This window comes from Paramormyrops kingsleyae, chromosome 23 (genome assembly GCF_048594095.1).
Source record: "Paramormyrops kingsleyae isolate MSU_618 chromosome 23, PKINGS_0.4, whole genome shotgun sequence".
Taxonomy (NCBI): domain Eukaryota; kingdom Metazoa; phylum Chordata; class Actinopteri; order Osteoglossiformes; family Mormyridae; genus Paramormyrops; species Paramormyrops kingsleyae.
Genome location: NC_132819.1, coordinates 14,150,812 through 14,172,499, shown reverse-complemented (window position 1 = coordinate 14,172,499; position 21,688 = coordinate 14,150,812). Strand labels below are relative to the sequence as shown.

General features: G+C 41.9%; 1 protein-coding gene across 4 annotated transcripts in view; it reads left to right on the top strand.

Annotated features, from left to right (window-relative positions):
• Positions 1-21,688, top strand: part of trappc9 (trafficking protein particle complex subunit 9) — a 194,831-nt gene that overhangs the window by 38,127 nt on the left and 135,016 nt on the right. For all 4 annotated transcript variants that reach the window (XM_023811873.2, XM_023811874.2, XM_023811871.2 and 1 more), the window contains 3 exons: positions 5,531-5,616; positions 12,846-12,972; positions 14,743-14,875. In XM_023811873.2, the coding sequence (XP_023667641.2) occupies positions 5,531-5,616; positions 12,846-12,972; positions 14,743-14,875 (346 nt within the window). The remainder of the gene's footprint in view (positions 1-5,530; positions 5,617-12,845; positions 12,973-14,742; positions 14,876-21,688) is intronic.

The window sequence follows — 21,688 nt, the reverse complement described above, 5'->3', positions numbered from 1 at the left end:
TTAGTGTATTTTTAAGATGTAATTTTCCATGACAGATGGATTTAGTGGTGGACACTGAATAACTTGAGAGAGATTTTTCTAGGATTTAATATGCTGGCCATTATGTCCATTTAAATCATATGTGGGAAATCTGCTTTGCTGGTCAGGTAGAGGACATCCATCAACCCAGAATCAGTGCTGTGCAGTGGTGGTGAATCTCCGCAGGCACTGGAGCCTCCTGCAGATCTTTTGAACTGGCTATTGTTCCTCATTGTGGCTACAGTATTGCTCCCTGTCTCTGTTCATCATGAGACAAGACGGCTGGAGATGTGTGAGCCTTGTAAGTTAGCACATAAAGCAAAAATGAAACAACACGTTTTCATGTGAGAATTACCTGTTTTGTTGCCAGTAGAGCTGCATGTTCCTCAGTGTGGAAGCAGCCGTGAAATTAACGGCTCCGCTGTCAGCCATGTGTTGGAGGGATTCAAATTATGTATTACCTGTCTTCCATCTCATTAGCTGTCTAATGAGGCTGAGACTTTACCTGTTGTGAGAACTAGTTTATGGTTTCATATGCACCCCCAGTCTCTACCATGTCTTCCTTGACTAGGAATGCTCCTTATTAGTTGATTGATTGAATGTCTGGAATTCCTACTCAGAGCTTCATGCTTTATTTTATTTTTTGTTTGTTTGGTTGAGTTTGCTGACCATACGAAGGTTCCTGCTGTCAGCAGTCCTTTGCTTTAAGTGATTTATCCTTGGTGTCAGAGCCCACCGTTCTTGGTGCCGCCCGCTCCAAGGGTTGCACATTTTTGTTTTTCTTTTATCAATTTTGTTTTTTTTTTTTTTATATCAGTTTTACTTCTGTTGTTGTTGTTACCCATAATTCCATGGTTTTTGCTGCATTCTGCTCAGCTTGGCTTCTTTCAGGGGCTGTCAGTTTTGATCTTTGATACAGCTGCAGGAAGATTGTAACTCAAACATAGAATTGTTGTGTGTGTGTACATGTGTACATACCGTATGTATAAATACTTTTATATGCATTTACTACACATGACAATGACCAGTTAAAAAAAAATATCTTGAATCTTGAAACAGGCATGCATGAAGACCCAGACTGGAGACGGGACATTGTGTATTTAGTCATCAGGTGTCGCTATTGAGGGGCACTTACTAATAACAACTAACAATCATTTAGGGATGCTCATGTGAGTTTTCCTTATACAAGTAAAATAGAACAAAAGTTCTCTGAGGGCAGAACGAAAAATGATGGTTCAGAGAGCTCACCAATCAGATTGTAGAGGAGGTGGGTCCAAGTGAGTAGAGGGGGTGGGACCAACCAATGAAATATCTTGGTCCTGTCTCCTCTAGTTGCTTGGTCCTACCTCCTCTACAATCTGATTGGTTATCTCACTGAACCATTCTTTTTTTGTTCTGCTCTCAGAACATTTTTGTGTAAGTAGAACTTCCATTAGTGGGCAACTGTGCGAAGAATACATTTGCGTGGTTTTCTTACTGGTACTGAAGTGCATCTTCTGCTTAGTTGATGTGTGTTGGGAGTGCTTTGGTGTAGCTGGGAACATGTTGCCGATTCTGTTTCCAGTGGAAGGCTCGCTCCCCGGCGCCAGAGGCTGTAGGCCGCTTTGGACCTGTGCTCGGAGACTAGATCCATCACGGCTTGTTGAGGTGTCTGGCTCCATGAGCGTGGAGTGCAGTAAAGCCTCTGAGTCAGCGGATTGCGTGCGGAAGATGAAACGGGGACTGCTGACTGTGCTTAGAGAGCAGTAGAGAGACGGTGGGGGGAGACAAAGTGTGAGTCTCCCCTAATGGAACGCGCCACCTGTCATGATGCGCCCCAGAATAACTGAGCTTTTAATGACTCCTGACAGGTGCAGTGCAGCAGGGTTTGCAGCGCTCCTCCGCACGCCTCTACATGCGCCTCTTTCCCTCGCTCTGTTTTGTGGAGCAGGTGTGGCTGGAGCTCTTCCAGATGATCACACTTGTTCCAGCATCCTAGACCAAACCCCCCAGTGCCTTCCCACAGCTGCCAAGCCAGACTGCTCTACCTGGAGCAGTAGCTGAGCTGCTTTGGCGCTCGTCCGGACCAGCAAACAGGCAAATGTGATGTAAAGGAACAGGCTGAGTGAAATAAGGGTTTTTTTTGGGCTTCTTTCTGGAAAACCTCCAGTGTAACCTGCAGCCTTTCCTGTGTCTTTTATGGAAACCGGAATATGCTGCTGTCTCCTGGAGTTTATTCCCCTTTATCTGTGCACCTGGGCTTCCGTTCATCAAAGTTACAGCCGAGGCTGTAGTGCTTGTCGATGAAAATTATATCAGCTTGAGCTTAAAATGGCAGGCATTGGATTTGGCTGTGTTGCCAAATGGTGAGCGCTGCAGCCCCCCCCTCCACCCCCCCCCCCCCCCGCCCCCATGGCGCCTCGGGCCCCCGGCCAGTGAGACGCAGTGCTCATGTTAGCTGTCAGTGCCAACCGTTGTCAGGAGGGGATGAGCACAGGCCAGAGGGGTTCTGGTCTGGGCTTTCTTTATCTGATGGTGTCACTTCCCTGCAGCCCTGACTAAACTCGGGGGGTGAGTGGGACACGTTTCCCAGGCCAGATGCCCTTTCTTCCCCCCACCCCCCGGCTTTTGCTTGGCAGAGTGGTCTGACGAGCTCCAACAGTGGAGTTAGGCAGAGCAGACCGCGGAGCTTGGAGAAGTACACATCGATCTGTGGCTTTGCTCCAGATTTGCCGCGTGGCTGAAAGTGCTCCTTAGAGATGGATAAAGGGCGTTGCGATCCTACAAGGCTAAGCCAAGTCTTTTATCTTTGTTAATTTTTTCCCCTTCCACAGTTGTGACAAAATGCTTCACTTTGGACTGTGAACAACTAATGAAATTCCAAGCCCGGCTCCCCTGTGTGATAGAGACTTGAAATCATTATTTCCCATCAGTAAACAGGGTGTTTAGTATGCAGGCGGTGACCTCTGGGCCTCTCAAGCATGACCTGTGTGGACCTCAGGATGCCATGGGGACAAAGCAGAGGGTCAGCAGGGCCTGTGATGTGTAGTTACATGCCATGACTTATTCTATATGCCCCCCCTCCCACACACACACACAGAAACTCACCTGTTCTTGTTTAATTGGTTTCACGCAAAGAGGTTCCTTTGGAGACTTGAACCTATGATGGATGCCTCTTTCAGTGTTAATCTTATCGATGTGCTTCTTTGACTGTATTTAATTTCCCAGGTGCACAACTGCGGTTTACTCTATATAAATCCTAATGTCAACCAGGTTTCAGCATCTGTCATAGTCCTTGTGAGACTGCTTACTGTGTTGATTACCAGAAATAGAGTCAAAAAGAGTGCCGGCTGAAAGCTGAGGAGGCTTAGCGCACCTTCAGAGGATGTCGGTTTTCCCCTTAATAGCCTTGTCTGACGCGTCGTGCTCGCGGCCACTCATGCGTGTGAATGCCTTCCCGGCTGGAAGCTCTTGAAGTAGATGCTCCACTATTGACTAACCTGTAGCGCTGAACGGTTTGAGGAAGCAGATTCAGACATTTAGAGACATCCATGGTCATCGTGGACCCTGGAGGGTTTATCAAGAATTAAATAGTGAGGGGAAAACATAAAAGTAGATATTATAATGGAAATGTATGTGTTTTTTAGGTACCTGCATTATCACATGACAAAAGCACAGGAGCTTTGCATTTTACAAATTTGGCTTTTTTGATTAGGGAATTTTAGCAAGCAATTTAAGGTATTTTCCTGTTTTTATTTATTTATTTATTTATGCTATTTTGAATATGCTACGGACCTTTTCTGTAGTTGTAGATCACTTGTGGTTCATTTTTACTACACTGCTCAAAAGAATTAAAGGAACACTTTTTAATCAGAGTATAGCATCAAATCAATTAAACCTCTGGGATATTGATCTGGTCAGTTAAGTAGCAGAGGGGGCTGTTAATCAGTTTCAGCTGCTTTGGTGTTAATGAAATTAACAAAAGGGGCAACAATGAGACGACCCCCAAAACAGGAATGGTTTAACAGGTGGAGGCCACTGACATTTTTCCTCCTCATCTTTTCTAGTTTTTTCACTAATGTTGCATTTGGCTACAGTCAGTGTCACTACTGGTAGCATGAAGTGATACCTGGACCCTACAGAGGTTGCACAGGTAGTCCAACTCCGGGCAATGGCATGTATTGATGCGCCATCCTGGAGAAGGTTTGCTGTGTCTCCCAGCACAGTCTCAAGGTCACAGAGAAGGTTCCAGGAGACAGGCAGTTACTTTGAGAGCTGGAAAGGGCCCTAGAAGGTCCTTAGCCTATCACCAGGACTGATATCTGCTCCTTTGTGCAAGGAGAAACAGGATGAGCACTGCCAGAGCCCTACAAAATGACCAGCAGGCCACTGGTATGAATGTCTCTAACCAAACAATCAGAAACAGACTTCATGAGGGTGACCTGAGGACCCGACGTCGTCTTGTGGGCCCTGTGCTCACTGCCCGGCACCGTGGACCTCGATTGGCATTTGCCATATGATACCAGAATTGGCAGGTCCACCACTGGCACCCTGTGCTTTTCACAGATGGGAGCAGGTTCACCCTGAGCACATGTGACAGACATGAAAGGGTCTGGTGAAGCCGCGGAGAATGTTATGCTGCCTGTAACATTGTTCAGCATGACCGGTTTGGTGGTGGGTCAGTGATGGTCAGGGGAGGCATGTCCATGGAGGGACACACAGACCTCTACAGGCTAGACAACGGCACCTTGACTGCCATTGGGTATCGAGATGAAATCCATGGACCCATTGTCAGACCCTACGCTGGTGCAGTGGATCCTGGGTTCCTCCTGGTGCCCGATGCCCGGCTTCATGTGGTGAGAGTATGCAGGCAGTTCCTGGAGGATGAAGGAATTGATACCATTGACTGGCCCCCATACTCCCCTGAAATAATCCAATAGAACACCTCTGGGATATTATGTTTCGGTCCATTTACGGCAAAATGGACTAGCCTGCTGCATCATTTTTTCACTTTAATTTTCGGCGTGTCTTTGAATTCAGCCCTCTGTAGGTTGATCATTTTAATTTCCATCAAACAACGTGGCATCCTTTCGCTCCTAACACATTACCCAGTCCATATTAGTATAGATATTCAGCATGGTTTTTTTTCCCCATTGAGATCTGACATGTTTTCAAAGTGTTTCTTTCATTTTTTTGAGCAGCATATTTTCAACTTTAAGTGTGAAAGCAGCAGACAACCTTATGGGCTCTAAAGCTTATTCCCTCATTCATTTGAATTTTGTTTTGTTTAACAATTTTACATTGAAAGGATCATCCATTAGCACTGGGGGTTAGCCCTAAATGCCTGACCCCATGCCATCCTATTCAAGCTTCCTCTTGATTTATTTACTGTGTCGTGGGAAAAATGCATTTGCCCAATGTGCTTTAATGCAGTCAGTGGGTCAGTAGTACATATATGGCCGGCAGGTCTCTCTAAATGAAGATTTTCTTTAATGCTAACCTCCTTGTTTTGTTTGTGCCTTGCATTCTTCAGATTTTCAGTGGGTGCAGGGTGATGTGTGTGAAGTCCAGCTGATGGTCTACAACCCCATGCCTTTTGAGCTGCGGGTGGAGAACATGGTGAGTGTAAAACTGTCTGGGAATGGGAGCTAAACTAAATTGTTTATTTATTTAGTGCACACTGTTTTACTTCCTTGTTGAAATCTTGTTAATGCTGATGGAATGTTAAACCTCCAGGCATTTATTTTAAGATCTATGAAGGAGCAGAACAATGAAATGGAAAACTGAAGTATAGTTCGTATACAGCAGTTTTTACTTTCATTCATTTCTCAGGTATGAAACCATATTAATGTGTTAGCTCTATGACAGGTGTCTGTTGACTTGCATCCTATCGAGTCATCACTGATCGCACTTATGTCCGAGGGCCATAGTAAATAATATGCACTAATCAAGAGGCGCCTGGAAGAGATGTAGTAGGACATTATCAGGTAGATCGCTTAGTGTGACTGGTGCAGGAGAATAGGCAGTGTGCCAGCTGTATAATGACTCACTATCCATATCTAACTTGTAATACAGGCCAATCTTGTCTGCAAAGGGCCGGTGTGTATGCAGGTTTTTGGGGTGACCTTTAGGTCAGCTGTCCAAACCCAGGAGTGAGGACTCCTCAGCCAATCAATTCTTTAATTAGTAATATAATTAGGGAGCTGCAGCGAACACCCGTACACACAGCGGCCCTTTGCGGATAAGATTGGCCACCCCTGGTATAGAGTAATGTAGATGTAATGGACAGCTGCAATAAGCAGGTATGCTTTAGATACAGTACCTGTGTTATGCGATTGCGTTACACAGAAAGAGATAATGTACAAAAACATATTTGGTTGTGGCTTCAGATGCCACACATCTTTTGATTTCATAGTGCAATTGTGCCTAATTTTTAGTAAGATTTAAGATCAATCTCTTTTTATTATAACGTGTTCTGATTTTTTATATTTTTGGTATTATTTGTTGGTCAGTACAGTATGCCTCTCCCCTATAACTATCAAGATTTACCCTACATCCAAATTCACTTGTGTCTGGTGGTCCTGGTCCCAAATGCAGATGCAAGTTGTACAAATGCAGATACATACTATTTAGAATGGTTCCTTAATGGCAGCTCTGTAAACCACTTTTACTTTGTTCTGTATCTCTATGTTTGCCCCTGTCCTACAGATCTTGTTTGAAAGGTTGAGCAAATATTATGCTTTATCGTTTGTCCAGTCGAATGGGTGGCACTGTGAGTAATGCAGCCCTCTCACTCTTCCAGGCCTGAGGTGCTGAATTTGGCCTCTGCTCTCTTTGTGTTCTCCCTGTGTTGTGCGAGGTTACCTTTGGGTACTCCAGTACTTAGGCTAATGGGCCTGTGTGTGCCCTTTGATGGAATGCCATTCCACACAGAATGTCCCTGCCTTGAATAGGTTTCAAGAACCCCTCCCCCCCCACAAGCCCAACCAGGAATAGATGGTCTGCACATATCATTTAGGGTCTGGGTTCACCCCATGTTTTAGCCAAATAATGTCTTCATGAAAACAAGAGTTGTTGGCAGGACAAACTTTTTATACTGATGATTTCCAGCACCACGGAGGAACCCATTTCCTGGTTGCATGTAACCATGCCTCATTTAACCAAAGGCACATTTAACTGACTCTGTAACCAGCTTTTCTTCTCAGTTGACCAAAAGCTCAGCATATGTGCCTGTGAGGTGTTTTGTGTGTTATTGATGTGTGGCTAGTGAGAGTGAAACGCCTCTTCAAAGCCATCTTTGAGTGCTCTGGGTTGTTTACCGCTCATTGTTTATCACTTTTATGTCCCTATTTTCAAAACAATTGATTTTTTATTCCAGATGTAAAAGTCTGTGCTCTTATGATTGATACTGAGGAGCTAGTGGTCATCTGTCAGACAGCACTGTTGACAAATCCAGAGATTTTCTTCTGGTTGAGTGATTCCATTGCCATTTAAATTTTTTACTAATGTTGGAAAAACTTGCCTCAAAAACAGTCAAATATGAAGGATATAGTATAAAAAATCCACCTGCCCCATGTCACACAATGACAATGAGCAGGACCCCTGTAGTGCTGTTAACTTTTACACTCTCTCTGCCATCCTGTCAGCACAAAAATGTCCCCATTATAGTAAGTGAAAAACCATTAACTTGAGATGGCTGTTTCCTCTCTCCCCCATCTAAGCCTGCTCAAAAGCAGAATGATGCATCAGGCAGTCCTCTCTAAGTGCGCGTATGCTGTTTTATAGCCGTTCCGTGACAGTTTTCTCTCAGAGCCGAAGATTTTGATCTTTATTTTTCATCCCTCTCCCCCCATTCTTTGTCTATTCCATGGGATGAAATTGGTTTTGTCACAAGGGTTGCCGTATCTCTTCGATGAGAGCATTACCTCAGAGTGAGTGGAATCTTTGGGTTTATATTTAGAAGTTTTCACAGTACTTTGAAAAGGCTAAAATAGGTTCGATTTAGCATCTTTTACATTTTTTTTGCATTGAGCTCGGTCAAACCTTTTTTGTTATTTATATTGATGTACAGGGGAAATCTGGCATTAAAGAATCATGCCAGTTTGATGCTTCTCTCGTTACCATACAAGTGAAACGTGATCGCCTCGACCAGTATAAATATAACTCTTGCCAGCTGAGCTGTTGGGGAGGTTGTCAGAACACTTTTTCCTGAGGCACATCATACCGCGATCAAATGAATTTTTTGATGATCTCCTGTAAAAAAAAAAAAAAAAAAGTTGAAGCTTATTACTCTGGATAGGGTTGTAAAGCTATTTCTATGGCTTCAGGGCTCCAACAAACCAAAGCTCTCAAGCTCTGAATCTTCCCAGCAGTGTGTGCCCTTTCATAATCTGATCTGAAGTCAAATTTACCAAAAAGTTTCCAGACAGTAGGACAGTATCCAGAAATCTTTAGGTTCATCGACTGTAGGTTCTTCACCCCAGAAATGGGGTCGTGTGTCAGAGTAGAAGCATATTTTAAGGTTGACTTGGACCACATTTGTAATCTTTAAGTTCATAGACCAAGTAGAAGTCTTTGTCTGAACCAAATACCTGCGTCCATCAATACTGAAGCAAGTGTAGCACAGTGATAGTAGTGTCATGAATTGAGAATGCTGTTCTGCATCAGGATCTAGATGGAACCATTAATTCTACCCAGTACCACAGAATTCTGTAGAAAGGCCATTCTCCTGTGAGTTAAAGCTAGAAAGACCTTGGATCACACTGCAAAATGATGATGGGAAACATACTTGCAAGTCAATATCAGGGTGATTTTGGAACAATAAGACTGAAGTTGTGTGCTGACTTGTTAATATCCAAGTCATGGACTAAATCCTGATAAATGTGATTACAAGACGAGGAACAAGGAGCTGGTGCCTGTAGACTCATGAATGTCACAGAGATGAAGCAGTTCAGTGCTTTTAGAGATTGACCAATAGCCACCACTATTTGCTTCTTCTAATTTTACTGCACCATTGGCTCATTTATTTATTTATTTATTTATTTGCCATATGTATTGGGGAGGGTGTTAGAAATCACTACCACCTTGCTGTTAATGTCACTACCTTCAATATGATGATTGTTCCCTGACTTATGCTTTCTGTTTTCTCCCTGAATGTGTGAACAATTCCAGAGCCTTATTTGGACAAGCCTTAATGACACCTGAACCTTTAAAATCGCTCCATCTATCACCTAAATGTGTGAATGTGTACAGATTTATTGCCCCGTTGTGCGTTGAGGCTACGGAATGCTTGGATCCCACACACACCCTGTCAGTTGCTGAATCCAGACGTCCGCATGACCCATGTATCTGTGTCCGGAGCGGTCATGTGGCTATAGCTCGGGTCGTGACATAGGGTTTCCACACTGTCCTGTACAGTCATTTGTGAGAGCAAGTGACACAGTGCCAAGGGGGACAACAGCCTCCTCTGTTCCCCGAGCTAACAGTCAGCTCCAGAAGCCCACCCTCCCAAATGGTGAGCCCTTGTCTTTACCTTTGGGAGCATTGTTTATCTAATGAAATGAACAACTACTTGCATGATTTGTTTACAAGGGGGTGTTTAGACCATGATGTTAACTTGAGCACAAACAGAAAGACGCAATTGCAGATGCATATGTTCTACTGCTATTAAAAATTGTCTAAATCTTGCAGAAAATATTTAAATTGTCACAAACAAATGTGTATTTATACATAGTCATGAACTAAATAGATGAATCCGAGTCCTGGATACAGATGTTGATGCATTATGAACATTAATATCTTTTATCATGTCGGTTTGTTTTCTAGACTGTATGGTTTTCTTTATATCCTAGTAAAGAATCATTATGATTCATGAATCCTGACAGATGTGTAGAACATTACAGAAAGGACTGTAACCCCAATAATGAAACATAATAACAGCCATACAGAAAGGTACTTAAAACATTTGTATCACGTAATTGCTGAGTGAAAATAATCTGGGGGAAACATTACATGGGGGTGATTTGGTGTTTTTTTTTACCTAACCTCCGATCCTGGGCAAGGTTTGTTTTTTGTTCTCTGTAGTAATATGTGTCACGATCCGCTCCATTCGATCCCGATGTGTGCCACGCCCACCTCGTTACCCCGTGTGATTCCCTGATTGTTCTCACCTGTGATTCGTTACCCTTAGCCTGTCTCCTGTATTTAGTCCGTGTCTAAGTCAGTAGTCCCCAGTTCCGTCATTGTATTGTTATGGTGTCGTCACTAGTGTTCGTCAATAAACCATGTTTGTTCGAATCACCGGCTGGACTCTCCTGCTTCACCACTCACCCGCCGGCTACCGTGACAATATGTACATGTGACTCAGTTTCAGGACCTCACATAGTGATGTATGGCCCTATGTGGTAGGGCCGGGTAGTTCTTGCAGATAACTTTTGTGAGAAGCATCTGATTTGGATTTAATTATAATTTTTTTTTTATTCATCGGTAATCATGCTGCGATTTGAACAGCTCATACCCTGGGTGTTAACAGCGACACTTGGTCAAAAGGTCATCTGGACATCTGCGCTGCACAACCAGCATGCATGAGTAAAGTTGTCATTTTTTCAGGGAAAAAAAAATGCTAATTGCAAATATAACAAAGATATCAGAGTGTAACAGCAGGCTAGGCCATTTCATAATAATTATAGTGGCATTTAGTGATGCTGCCATGACCGTTTCGTAATTCTGCCATCAGAGGAAAAAAATGTATTGAATTTCGACAATATGGCAAGAAGTTTTTATGCAGCAGTGAAATATTTGTGTGTTAGCATTGCCTTCCAACATAGAAGTTTTCTATTGGCACACGGTGAACACCCTGGCTGTTTAACTCTGTAGCAGAATAGTGGAGAAGGACCTTGTCAAGAGGGGGATTGGATAGGGAAATGCCATCGACTACAGGGAGAGACGGGGAGGAGTTAAGTAAGCCATATTGATTGTAATATAGGGTAGTAGAAAAACCCTAAAGTCCTAACTGGGGTCGCGAACTTCATACAGTAACTCAGCAGACTTTGGTTTTGGATTTTGTAGCATTAACTGTAGAATCTGGCTGGTTCTTTCATTGACTATGAACTTGTCAGTTGCAGTTGCTGCACACTGGAATCACATTTACCAGAAAGGAGGCACGGTGGTGCAGTGTGGTGCCTCAAACCCGCAGGGTTGGGGTTCGAGTCATACCCAGTGGGGCCAGATGAGTTGGTATCTGGTGTTGGTTTGAGGTTCCTCCTGGTTCTTTGCTTTCCTGCCGCAGTCCAAAGTAAACGTGCTGTTAGGTGAACTACTGGCTCTAAATGTCTGCAGTGTGCATGTATGTGCCCTGTGAAGCACTGGCATCCTATCCAGGTTGTTCCTATGTCACACTGGATAAATGGTTAGATGGGTAGAAGATGGATGTGTGCATATGTTTGTTTTTTAATATTGATCACTAGTCTAGTTATTTGGTTATTGAATTTTTATGTAATTTTAAGCTGATAAGCCATATAGTTTATTTCACATACTTTATGTGGTCTGTGAATCTGTATAGTCTGCATAGACTTGGTTTAGGAGCCTTTCTGCAGATCCTCTGCAGCACAGCTTAGGACATTCTGTATTCCATGGCCTTGTGTGTGTGTATGTGTGGTTGACACCAATCTTAAAGCCTTGTGCAGTTTGCAGTCGCGAAAAGGACAGTAGAAGCAGCTTGAGATCTGGAAGATGATGCATTTCTGGATCGAGCATCTGGTGTCATCTTATGCTGCCAGATTAACCAGCTCCTTTTACATCCCAAAGGTGATCTGGCCAGTCGCCCTTCATGTTTTGACTTGAGCCAAATGCACTGGAGCATGCTGGGAATCTCGGAGCACGAAAGCCTCTCTCAGTAACACTGCTTATTTTATTTTTTTATTTTACTTTAATTTTAATTTCATTTAATTTATTTTTCACTCCGTTAAAATACTTGATTTTTTTTTCTCATGTGCACAAGAAGGTATCTATCTGGAAATGAGGCTGACTCTGAAGATTCAAGGTTAATGGCTATCTTTTATAAACCTTAACTTTTGTGTCAGGTTTTCATTTTATTTAGTTTTTTCATGTACCTATTGATCTGACAGTTCCCAGAGAATGGAGTATATGTCATCTGTAATTACTACTAAACTCATTCACCTGAACCTTTTTTGATCAGAGCAATTTATTTCAAAGATGTGCAATCTCAATAATAATCTGCTCTGCCTCTTTCATGCAATATCCACTCCACCCTTTTTAATTTCTTGTTTAATTGGAACCTCCTTCAAAGTAATGTTCTGTCGTGTTTGCCTTATAATGGATTATCTCATCCTTTTTTCATGACACTCAAATCTATATCAGTTTGTGTGGAACACAAAAAATATGTGCCTTTAATGTGCAAATGTCGCAGATGGTTTGACTGCATGGCCCTGAATTATTCAAAGAAAGTCTTATCTGACAGTGTTGTCTTACTTAGATGTTTTTTTTATGCCGTATTTAAATAGTACAGGCATTTGTGATTTTGAAATAGGCATTAAAACAGGCCTTTATCTGAAATATTGACACTAATGGACTGGCATCCCATCCATGCTGTCCCCTGCTTTTTGGATAGACTCCCAGCTCAGCATGATCTTGTACTGGAAAAGCAATGATGGATGGAAGGAAGAAATAAATATCAGTGGAATCATAATCCTTATTTTTTTGCATCCCTTCAGTGGAGGCAATCTAAGAAGCCTTTGTAACTGTTTAAATTTGAATGTATGTCTGCTACACTGTGCAGGACGTGAAGCTGTGGAATGGCCTGTTAACTGTAATGCTGGGCTGTGTTCCAGGGTCTTTTGACGTCAGGGGTGGAGTTCGAGTCCCTGCCGGCTGCCCTCTCCCTGCCCGCGGAGTCTGGCCTGTACCCGGTTACCCTGGTTGGGGTCCCCCGCACTGCAGGGAACATCACAGTCAACGGTGAGTCAAACATCCTTCGGCCCCCCTTCAAGGTGAAATGGGTGCCTGTCAGTTAACCTTTATTGGCTTTAGCTGAATTTATTAAAGAGTTCATTTCATTTGTTTATGGAATGCTTAGAGAAAACCGAACTGGTGTAAACAGTTTGCACGGAGGCAGGATAGTACAGTAACTGACTTCACAGCCTCACGTTGAGTTTTAAGATCTTTGTAATGTATACTTTTTAGTGTTGTTCTAAGTTAATGTGCACAGTTGATCCGTGACTTGCGCGTACCTGAGTTTTGTGATGTGAGGGAGTAAGAACCACTTGGCTTATGGGATGCTGCTGTGTCTCACAGTATCTGGTCTTTATGGCCAGAGTTGGTTTCTTCTTGTTATTTTCTGTATTGTCTAATACACGTATCTGGCGATTTTTTTTTCAGTGATCTTTTCTTGAATTTGTTTTTATCGTATTGCTGTAATATTATTGTTTGAATATAGTTTTAAAGTAATACTGTTTAGAGAAGTGTAGTAACTACAGTGTTGATGTAGTTTTTTTTTATTTTAATTCACAGTATGTCGTTATATAATGTAAGTGCATTACAGTGCAGTAACGTAGGATTATCTGTATACCCTGTAATGGTGATGACCATATGGGGTCATCTGGACCCTTAAAACCCTGCATAGGACAGGGTGGGCATGGCAAATGAATGACCATAGCGGGAATAGTTAGTAGTGTACATTTGCTGTATTACAGTTCACTGTGCTTGAGTTTAGCACTCTGGTAGACTTTGTAACATCTCATGAAGCCTTTGCCAGGTGTGACACAGAGTGGTATAAAGTTTATCAGATCTAGGATACAGGGAGTCTGCTCGCCCTTCCTGATTGGTGTGGTGCCACAGCCTCACTCTAATATTCACTTTAGCCCTTCTGGCGATGACGGTGAGAGGACCAGTCTGAGTTATCTCGTCTGCATCGACATGCACTGTTATGAGATTATTGTGGGTGCCATCTTGTGTTCATTAGGGCCCATTGGAGAGCTCGCTCATTTGGGTAATCGCCATAGTCATATAGTAATCGTACAGTGCATGACTGTAATTGCTAGTAATAGCATTACATCCGTGTGAGAGATTGCAAGGGGGGGCTTTCCTGTGCATCGGCGGAGGGGTGGCTTGACTGATGTATGAATTACTAGTTGACTTAGTGATGCTTGTCAGCAGCCATTCACACTAATGAACCAGCGAGTGAGCAGATTGTGTGGCGGCCTCCTCCCCCCACACTCGGGCCGCTGTGTTTTCCTGCAGCCTGAGACGCTGGCCAAGGTGTAATCCTTCTCTGTAACAGCGCATGGTGCATTCCTGCTCCCGATAGGCTGCACAGGACTGGGGCGTGTCCATCGCTGTTGGAAGCGGCCTAGAGTAGTTGAGCGCCAGCTGCGCACACATTTCAGACCTTGCAGGAGCTTTCGGCTGTCATTGCTAATGTGCCTGAAAATGCGCTTTCTAGAACACTCTTACTCATCCTTTAGTTTACTGCACTTATATTATTGATTTAAAAAAATTGGGAATTTATTATTGTCTGCTAAATAAAGTTCTGGCAATATTTTGTGCCTAATGGCAGGCGGTGTGATATTTTGCTGTAATAAATAACTCCCGGTCATTTTTTATCTAGAGTTATTATTGTTATTGATTGTATGTATGAGTCTTGTGTGGAAGACGTTTGTAAGAGATGTAAGGATGTAAGAAAGAGTGGTGGTGGTATATGGAAAACCCATAAGTTCACTGTGTTCCCAGGGTATCACACCTCGGTGTTTGGGGTGATGAGCGACTGCATGCTGGATGGCCTACCGGGTGTGAAGACCAGCGGCTGCGTTGTCGAGGTGGTGCCTGCCCTGCCCCGTCTGCAGCTCAGCACATCGTTGCCACGGTGAGTGGGCAGGGCTGGCGATGGGTGATGCTGTGTCTTCCCTAAAGGGAATGTGATTTGTTAATATCTGCAGTGTTACTCACAGGACTGTCAAAGGTCATTCTGCCTCTGTCTCCCTGGAGAAGCATTTAAAATATGCAGAAGGTTAATGGCCATTGATTTAATTTTTTTTTCTAACCACATAGATGGTAACCCACCAAGGTTATGACCTTTACTGTCTTCACTTCTGAGTTAAATACCACTCCATCCCCATGTAACATCCCTGTCCCTCATTGCAATCAGCAAGGCCTTCTCTAAAAGTTATGTTTGTCATGTAAATGTGGAAAACCCGGAATGTCATCTCTGAGCCAGAGTGCATACCCATTTCAGAATTAATACAGAGTGGGATTTATTGACCAAGAAAAGAACCGTAACTGGGATAAGAGCACATCTGAATTTTAAGTAGATGCCATATCATGGTGATTAATAGACACTTACTTGTTACAATAATATTTTGGGACAATGGTTTTATGATTTAATGAAAGTGCATATTACACTTCACAAATTATGAGGCATCTTCTGCTGTTTTAGTATGTGATACTCACAAGTAGGGTTTATTAATGCCTCATTTTCATACTGATCCCGAGCTCTGGCAAAAATTTAATTAGTCACTGTACATAAACATGGTAGTTTACACAGCTTAAACGTCGCTAAGGGTCCAGTGTACCTGAGCAGAATCACTTCCCTTTGTGAACATGTGTTGCTTCTGAAGGTTTGAGGTTAATTGTACGTATCTGTTTTGTGCACAGATGAGCTAAGACGTTATGACCACCCCCACATGGTGTAAATAACATTTACTATCATGATAAAATACAGAGCATGTCAAGGTCTGGGGTTATATTAGAAGGCAAATAGTGATGTGATGACTTTGAAAGTCCAAAGCCGTGATACAAATAATTATGATTCTGTGCGGCGGTTCCGGAGGATGGAACCACAATATCCAGCCCCCAAACCCAACCCACTGTTGTTCCTGCAGCCTGTTGACTCTCATTATGTTGCTAATGTTAGAAGATTCATTTTTCATTTCACTATTAGCACTATAACATGTGTAAATCACTTAAAATACTTATTCTATTTAAAGTTATAGCAAGTTGAATATTTTGTAAATATTATGCCTTCCAACTGCATGTGTCACATGACTATATTGGTCCTGTTATGGTTGAGTGATTGCACCTGCGGTAAAAGCTATTAGCTCAAGATGGATAAAAACCTTGAGACTACTGAGCCTCTGGGCACATTCAGGTCATAAATGTGGGAACATTTTGGTTATCCAGTAGAGTATGTTATTTTTATTTTATTTTTTATTTTAATTTAATTTTATTTATGATATTATGTGGTTACCTAGTGGTTTTATGTGGTTAAGGTAATCTAACATGCTCTTTAGTGTTGTTCTGTTAATAACCCCCAGAATTTTTCCCCTCTGTTTTCCTTATTCAACTCCCCCTGCCAAAAAAAAAAAAACAATACTGAGGTATGAACCAAACTGTGGATTTGGAGAATCGTTACACCCCTAAGAGTAAGCCAACATTTGGTAACTCTAGTAAAGGAAATGGCCAGGAGTAAAGAGGACTGGGGCCTCATTTGCCAGAATTTTCTGAGGGGGGAAAAAACCACGAACCACCGATAGGGTGTTGGGTAGCCAGGACTCATCGATATGACATGTAAATGAAGGCTATCCCGTCAGATACAAACCAGCAGAAAGGCTACATGGCATAGATAGCAGATAATTTTAATGATGGTTATACAAGTAATTTGTCATGACACAGTGAGTGCATCAAGTTCTGCTGTTTAAGGATCTGCGTTACTGTGGATTTGACTTGTCAATCCAGTACATCACACAGATGCTCGACGTCTACCAAACTGTCCACGGGGATTCGTCAGACCAGGCAACCTTCTTCACAGGGGTGGCAAATCTTCCGCAAAGGCCCAGTGTGTATTTAGGATTTTGGGATAACTTTTAGGTCAGCTGTTCAAATCCAGGTGTGAGGACTCTTCAGCCAATCAGTCCAATCTAATTAGTGAGTTTCAACGAACCTCACACACACAATGGTCCTTTCTGGATAAGATTACCCACCCCGGTTCTTCCATTACACCAAAGTCCATTTCCAGGGCTTTCGTTCTCATTGTAGGCACTTTTAACCGTGGACAGTGGTCAGCTAGGGCTCTCTGACTGGCCTGCGGCTGCATAGCCCCATAGGCATATGTAGATGAGGGCTGGGTACCATGGCAAAATTAATTTTATTATGGTATTTTTTTTTCACAAGTCGATATCAATAATTATCACAATATCATTCAGGTAATCACTTCTATTCAAGGCTCAATTTTTGCCTACATTTCCCTTAGGATTCTCCTTTTTTAAGTAATGCCTTGCCTTTTTAAATAAGTTAACCATACAGAAACAAACTCTTTTGTCATAGGGTATAACACTAGAAATCTCCACCAGAACAATGTGTCGTGTTTATTTATTTATCTTCCTCCGACTGCTCACTACTCGTTCCAGGGCACGGGTTGGGCACTACTGGTAGATTTGTCACCCATAATGTAAAATAAAATGCTGTGCCCTAATATTGGACTCATTTGTTGCATGCTTTGTGATTTGTCCCCCTGCTTTGCGAATTTCATCATCAGGGATGATAAATTAGTGTGGTGTTTATATTGCCCAGCCTTACTGTGCATGTGATCTAGAGATGGAATGGGGTCTTTTTTAGAGGGTCACAGGAATGGCCAGCTTGGGGAATAGAGCTGCTGCTTTGCTATTGGTCAACAGGTTGGGACACGACTGGTCTGCTTTTTCCTGAGACAGGAAATGTAAGAATGTTTTATGTTCTTTGTAAAATGACTGCCGGTGAATAAAAAGCTTGTCGGCTGACCTTGCTTGTTCCCGGGACATCCACACCCTCACCTGTCTTATGATAAGTTAGTCTGCATGTGCGAGGGAGAGCGAAAGGGGGTCTTTTCCTGTTGGGTGTTCCTCTGTTACTTAGGTATTTAGGTTGTTGTTAGTCTTGCTTCTTGCTTTTTTGAGGGAATGAAATGGAAGGCAGTCTATTTAAAGTACAAAATGAAATATGCATAAGCAGTGTTTTTCCAATCATCATAAACGGTGCTTCTGTAGGCTTCTGACGATTGCATATGATGAAACAAAAATTGGTTTCTGGCGCTGTGCCACTCGCCACGTCCCTTGCAAAACAATCAGCAGGGCAGATTCCAGATTCTGTGGCGGCGTGTGAATGTACAGGTGAGTGTCCCTTAGCAGGTGTTCCTGTGTTGGAATCATCGGGCATCAGGATGGTTAAAGATGCAAACTTGAAAGGTCTGGGAATGCTTGCTTAATTCAGTAAAAATGTTGCAAATATATTGGTCTCATTACAAAAGTCCATTGACCAAACCATGCTCAATATATATACACGTCTTCTGCACATACATTTTCTTTTTATTAAGTGTCATATTTTTTTTGACACATTCAGTTCTGTTTTTGTCATTTTACTATTATTTGGAATTGTAGCCAGTGGCTCCCAAAGGGAAAATAAACAAAAATGTTTGGTGTTATTGCAAAGGTGTTACTAATTAAAAAGCACCCATTATGACACAAAAGAACCCTTTTAGCACTATAAATTGTACTTAAAACTATTGGTTATTTCTAATATAATGTGTTTTTTTGTCAAAAAAAATGAAGGAAAAAATGTTTTTTGTTATAAATCTAGAAAACACAATTACTGAACTAAGCAAGCGTCCCAAGACTTTCTATGCGCTGTGTGTGTGTGTGTGTGTGTGTGTGTGTGTGTGTGTATATATAATATATATACTAAAATATACATATCCAATGCGAAAAATAGGGTCTGGGGAATGCAAGTTTATATAGCTGTATGTACATCAGTGATACCAGTGGCCAGCAATGTAATTGTTTGCATTTCAAATAAGAAATAATACCTTAATAAATTAAATCATATAATATGAGTCTTATGAGTCTCGCAAGAATTGCCTAGTAACCACTTCAACTGAACGTACCGAACACAATAACTTGTTGATTGACAGGTATTGCAACAGTGCGCAATAGAAGGGATTTGCACTTTAACAGCAATACAACGGATTACGGCATGCAGAGGGCCACTGAAGGCAACATGGCTACAGTTGTATTTGCCTTGGGTACTGATATATCAGTTGTGCTGGAACAGTTTTGTGGTGTAATATCAGCCGTTGTCGCAGGACTAACTATGTACTAGGGGTTCCGCAGCCTAGTCAACTTCACTGCTCTGCGATGAGGCTTTAAGCTTGAGAGTAATCGCTGATCGTGTGATTATGATACCAACAAAATCGACGCCTAAGAGTATTGCAGGAAAAAGACTGAAGTAGTGGAATATAAGTTGAGCAGATGGAATTATATTTGTACCTCAATTCAAATTGAAAGCAGATGCTGTTGAATACCTTTCTGCTTGTCTCCGTATTTCTGCCCTGGGAAATTCTATCAATACCAATATACTTTTGTCTAATATCACAATGCCAGTGGTTGGTGAAACTTACTAGTGCAATGACGCTACATCATTTTTTATTCTGTGGCAAACAAAAGATCAGTCAGCTGTTCAGAATTTAATGAATTACAAACACGTTGCAAGTAAGGCTAGTGAACCATAGTAAAATTCCAGGCAGTTAGTATTACCGTTTAAAATTTTAAATATCATTGAAGCTGTGGTTGACTGTCGCACATGCAAACAAAAAGCACATTGTGATGCTAATTTTATTTACAGCTTTCAATATAAAACTCAAATTATTTTTTTGTGTATCAGTGCTTTTTAAACATTTTCAACAGATTTGAACAATACTGCGATAATACTGATAACTGAGAACACTATAATTTTGATCAGTATAATCGTGATCTTAAATTTTCATACCCTTTTCATCTCTAGTCACAGGTTGTATAAATGAAATACAAATAAATGACTGTCCTATTTTGATCGCAGTCAATAACCCAGTAACTGACAATTAGCAAAAGCAACTTGTTTATCCTCCATTGTTTGGCGGTGTCGGTGTAGTTTCTTAGAAAATTGCATGTCTGTTTAGCATGAAGGTCGCAGTTCTTGTTGTGTAGTGGGAAACTGGCAGAAAAATGGCCAAGAGCTATAAAAATTCCTGGTGGAGTCGGCCTAGGAACTCTAAACCAGGAACTAGGGTTCTGAGTTTCAGTGGGAAAGCACCTTATGACAGGTTTACAGGCCGGATCTTGACTGACTGACATTTCTATATTTCTGTTCCATGTCAAAGATATTATATGAGCTATTTATTGTCAGCATATGTATTGTTTTGCAAATATAGATTGTCCCTGTTCCAGAAATGTGGTTTTATTAATGATGTCATCAACAATTAATCAACTCGACTTTCATGACATAGGATGTTTTAAAGTGTACAGTTATGTCATGCAACCCATAGTATACACAAAGGCTATTAAGAGCTCAATAAAGACCTAAATAGATTAAATGGTATTCTTTATGCATAGAGATGATTGCTTACTTCTCTTTGCAACTGCCACAAGGCGGAGATTACTGTATGCATTTTAATCTGGGCTATTTTCACATTAAATATTGAAATTTTATGCATAAATTACTATTTCTAAAAAAACACCCCCAAAATTTTATGCCCCCATATTTTGACAGTGGTGGCAAAAGTTGAACCTCAAAATATTTTTTAAATTTCCTGCACTGCCCTGGTGTACCACCATCAAGTTGGGTATTTAACCTAAATTCGCCTTGGACTAATAAGATTTTGCTGTATAAACATCAATTTATGCAATTTAGCTTCAGCACTGATGGGTGAGAGTTTCCACGACCATGCAGTTGTGCTCTGCCTTCACGCCCTGTGCCGCTGTGCCCTCCCATCACGTCCTTCGTCGTGTCCCGTCTTCATACGTGCCGAGGCCTGCTGTGCAGAGATGCTAGTCTCTCAGCGAACGCGCTGACCTCATGCCGTTTGTTTAAATTGCCGTTGTGGAAAAGGGAAGGTTTTAATTAATGAGCGGCACATGCTTTTGGGCTGTGTAATAAGGCTCGACGACGGACCCGTTTGAAGCCGATTCTGGAAAGTATGTGCAAGGCAACCTCTGAGTCTCACATCTGATTGGACTAGACCATGATGGCCTGGGGATCCAATCATTTCAGCTACTTCACATCACTCACATCTATTCTATCAACAGCCCTGTGGCTTGCAGACACAATTTTAAATTACCTTTTGGTTGCATTAACACAATCACTGTTTACTCTCATAATTTTGGTAATTACAGGTGCTCCTGTATGATGTAGCAGCATCTCTTCCTTATACTTATCGCAGTTTCGAGAGGCGACATTTTGGTGCTGATCCATGTCAGTCAATTGTCCTTCGCTGCTTGTTTGCCTTTGGAAAATTCACAGAAAATTGTTTGAATTGTCAAGAAACCTTATCCTGGCTGGCGTTTAATATGAAATTTGGCTTATATTGCATCTTGTATTTTAACACTTGTATTTTTTTTTTCTCAACAACTTGGTAAAAATTTTCTGCAGCGAGAAACATTGGCATGTCTTACGAAAATCAGAATTGGTACAAAAAGTACAAGGAATTTATTTTGGTGCTGGTGGTGGCATGAAGTCTACAAGTAAGCATACAATCAGGACAAAAGTATAAAAAATAATAGAATAAAACTAGAATAGAATATGGAATGCATCATTCCTTGTGTCATATTTCATGCAACATTGTCTTACTTTGAGAGGTCTGTGTTTGATGTCGGGTGTTCACAGAAGTGCCCCAGCT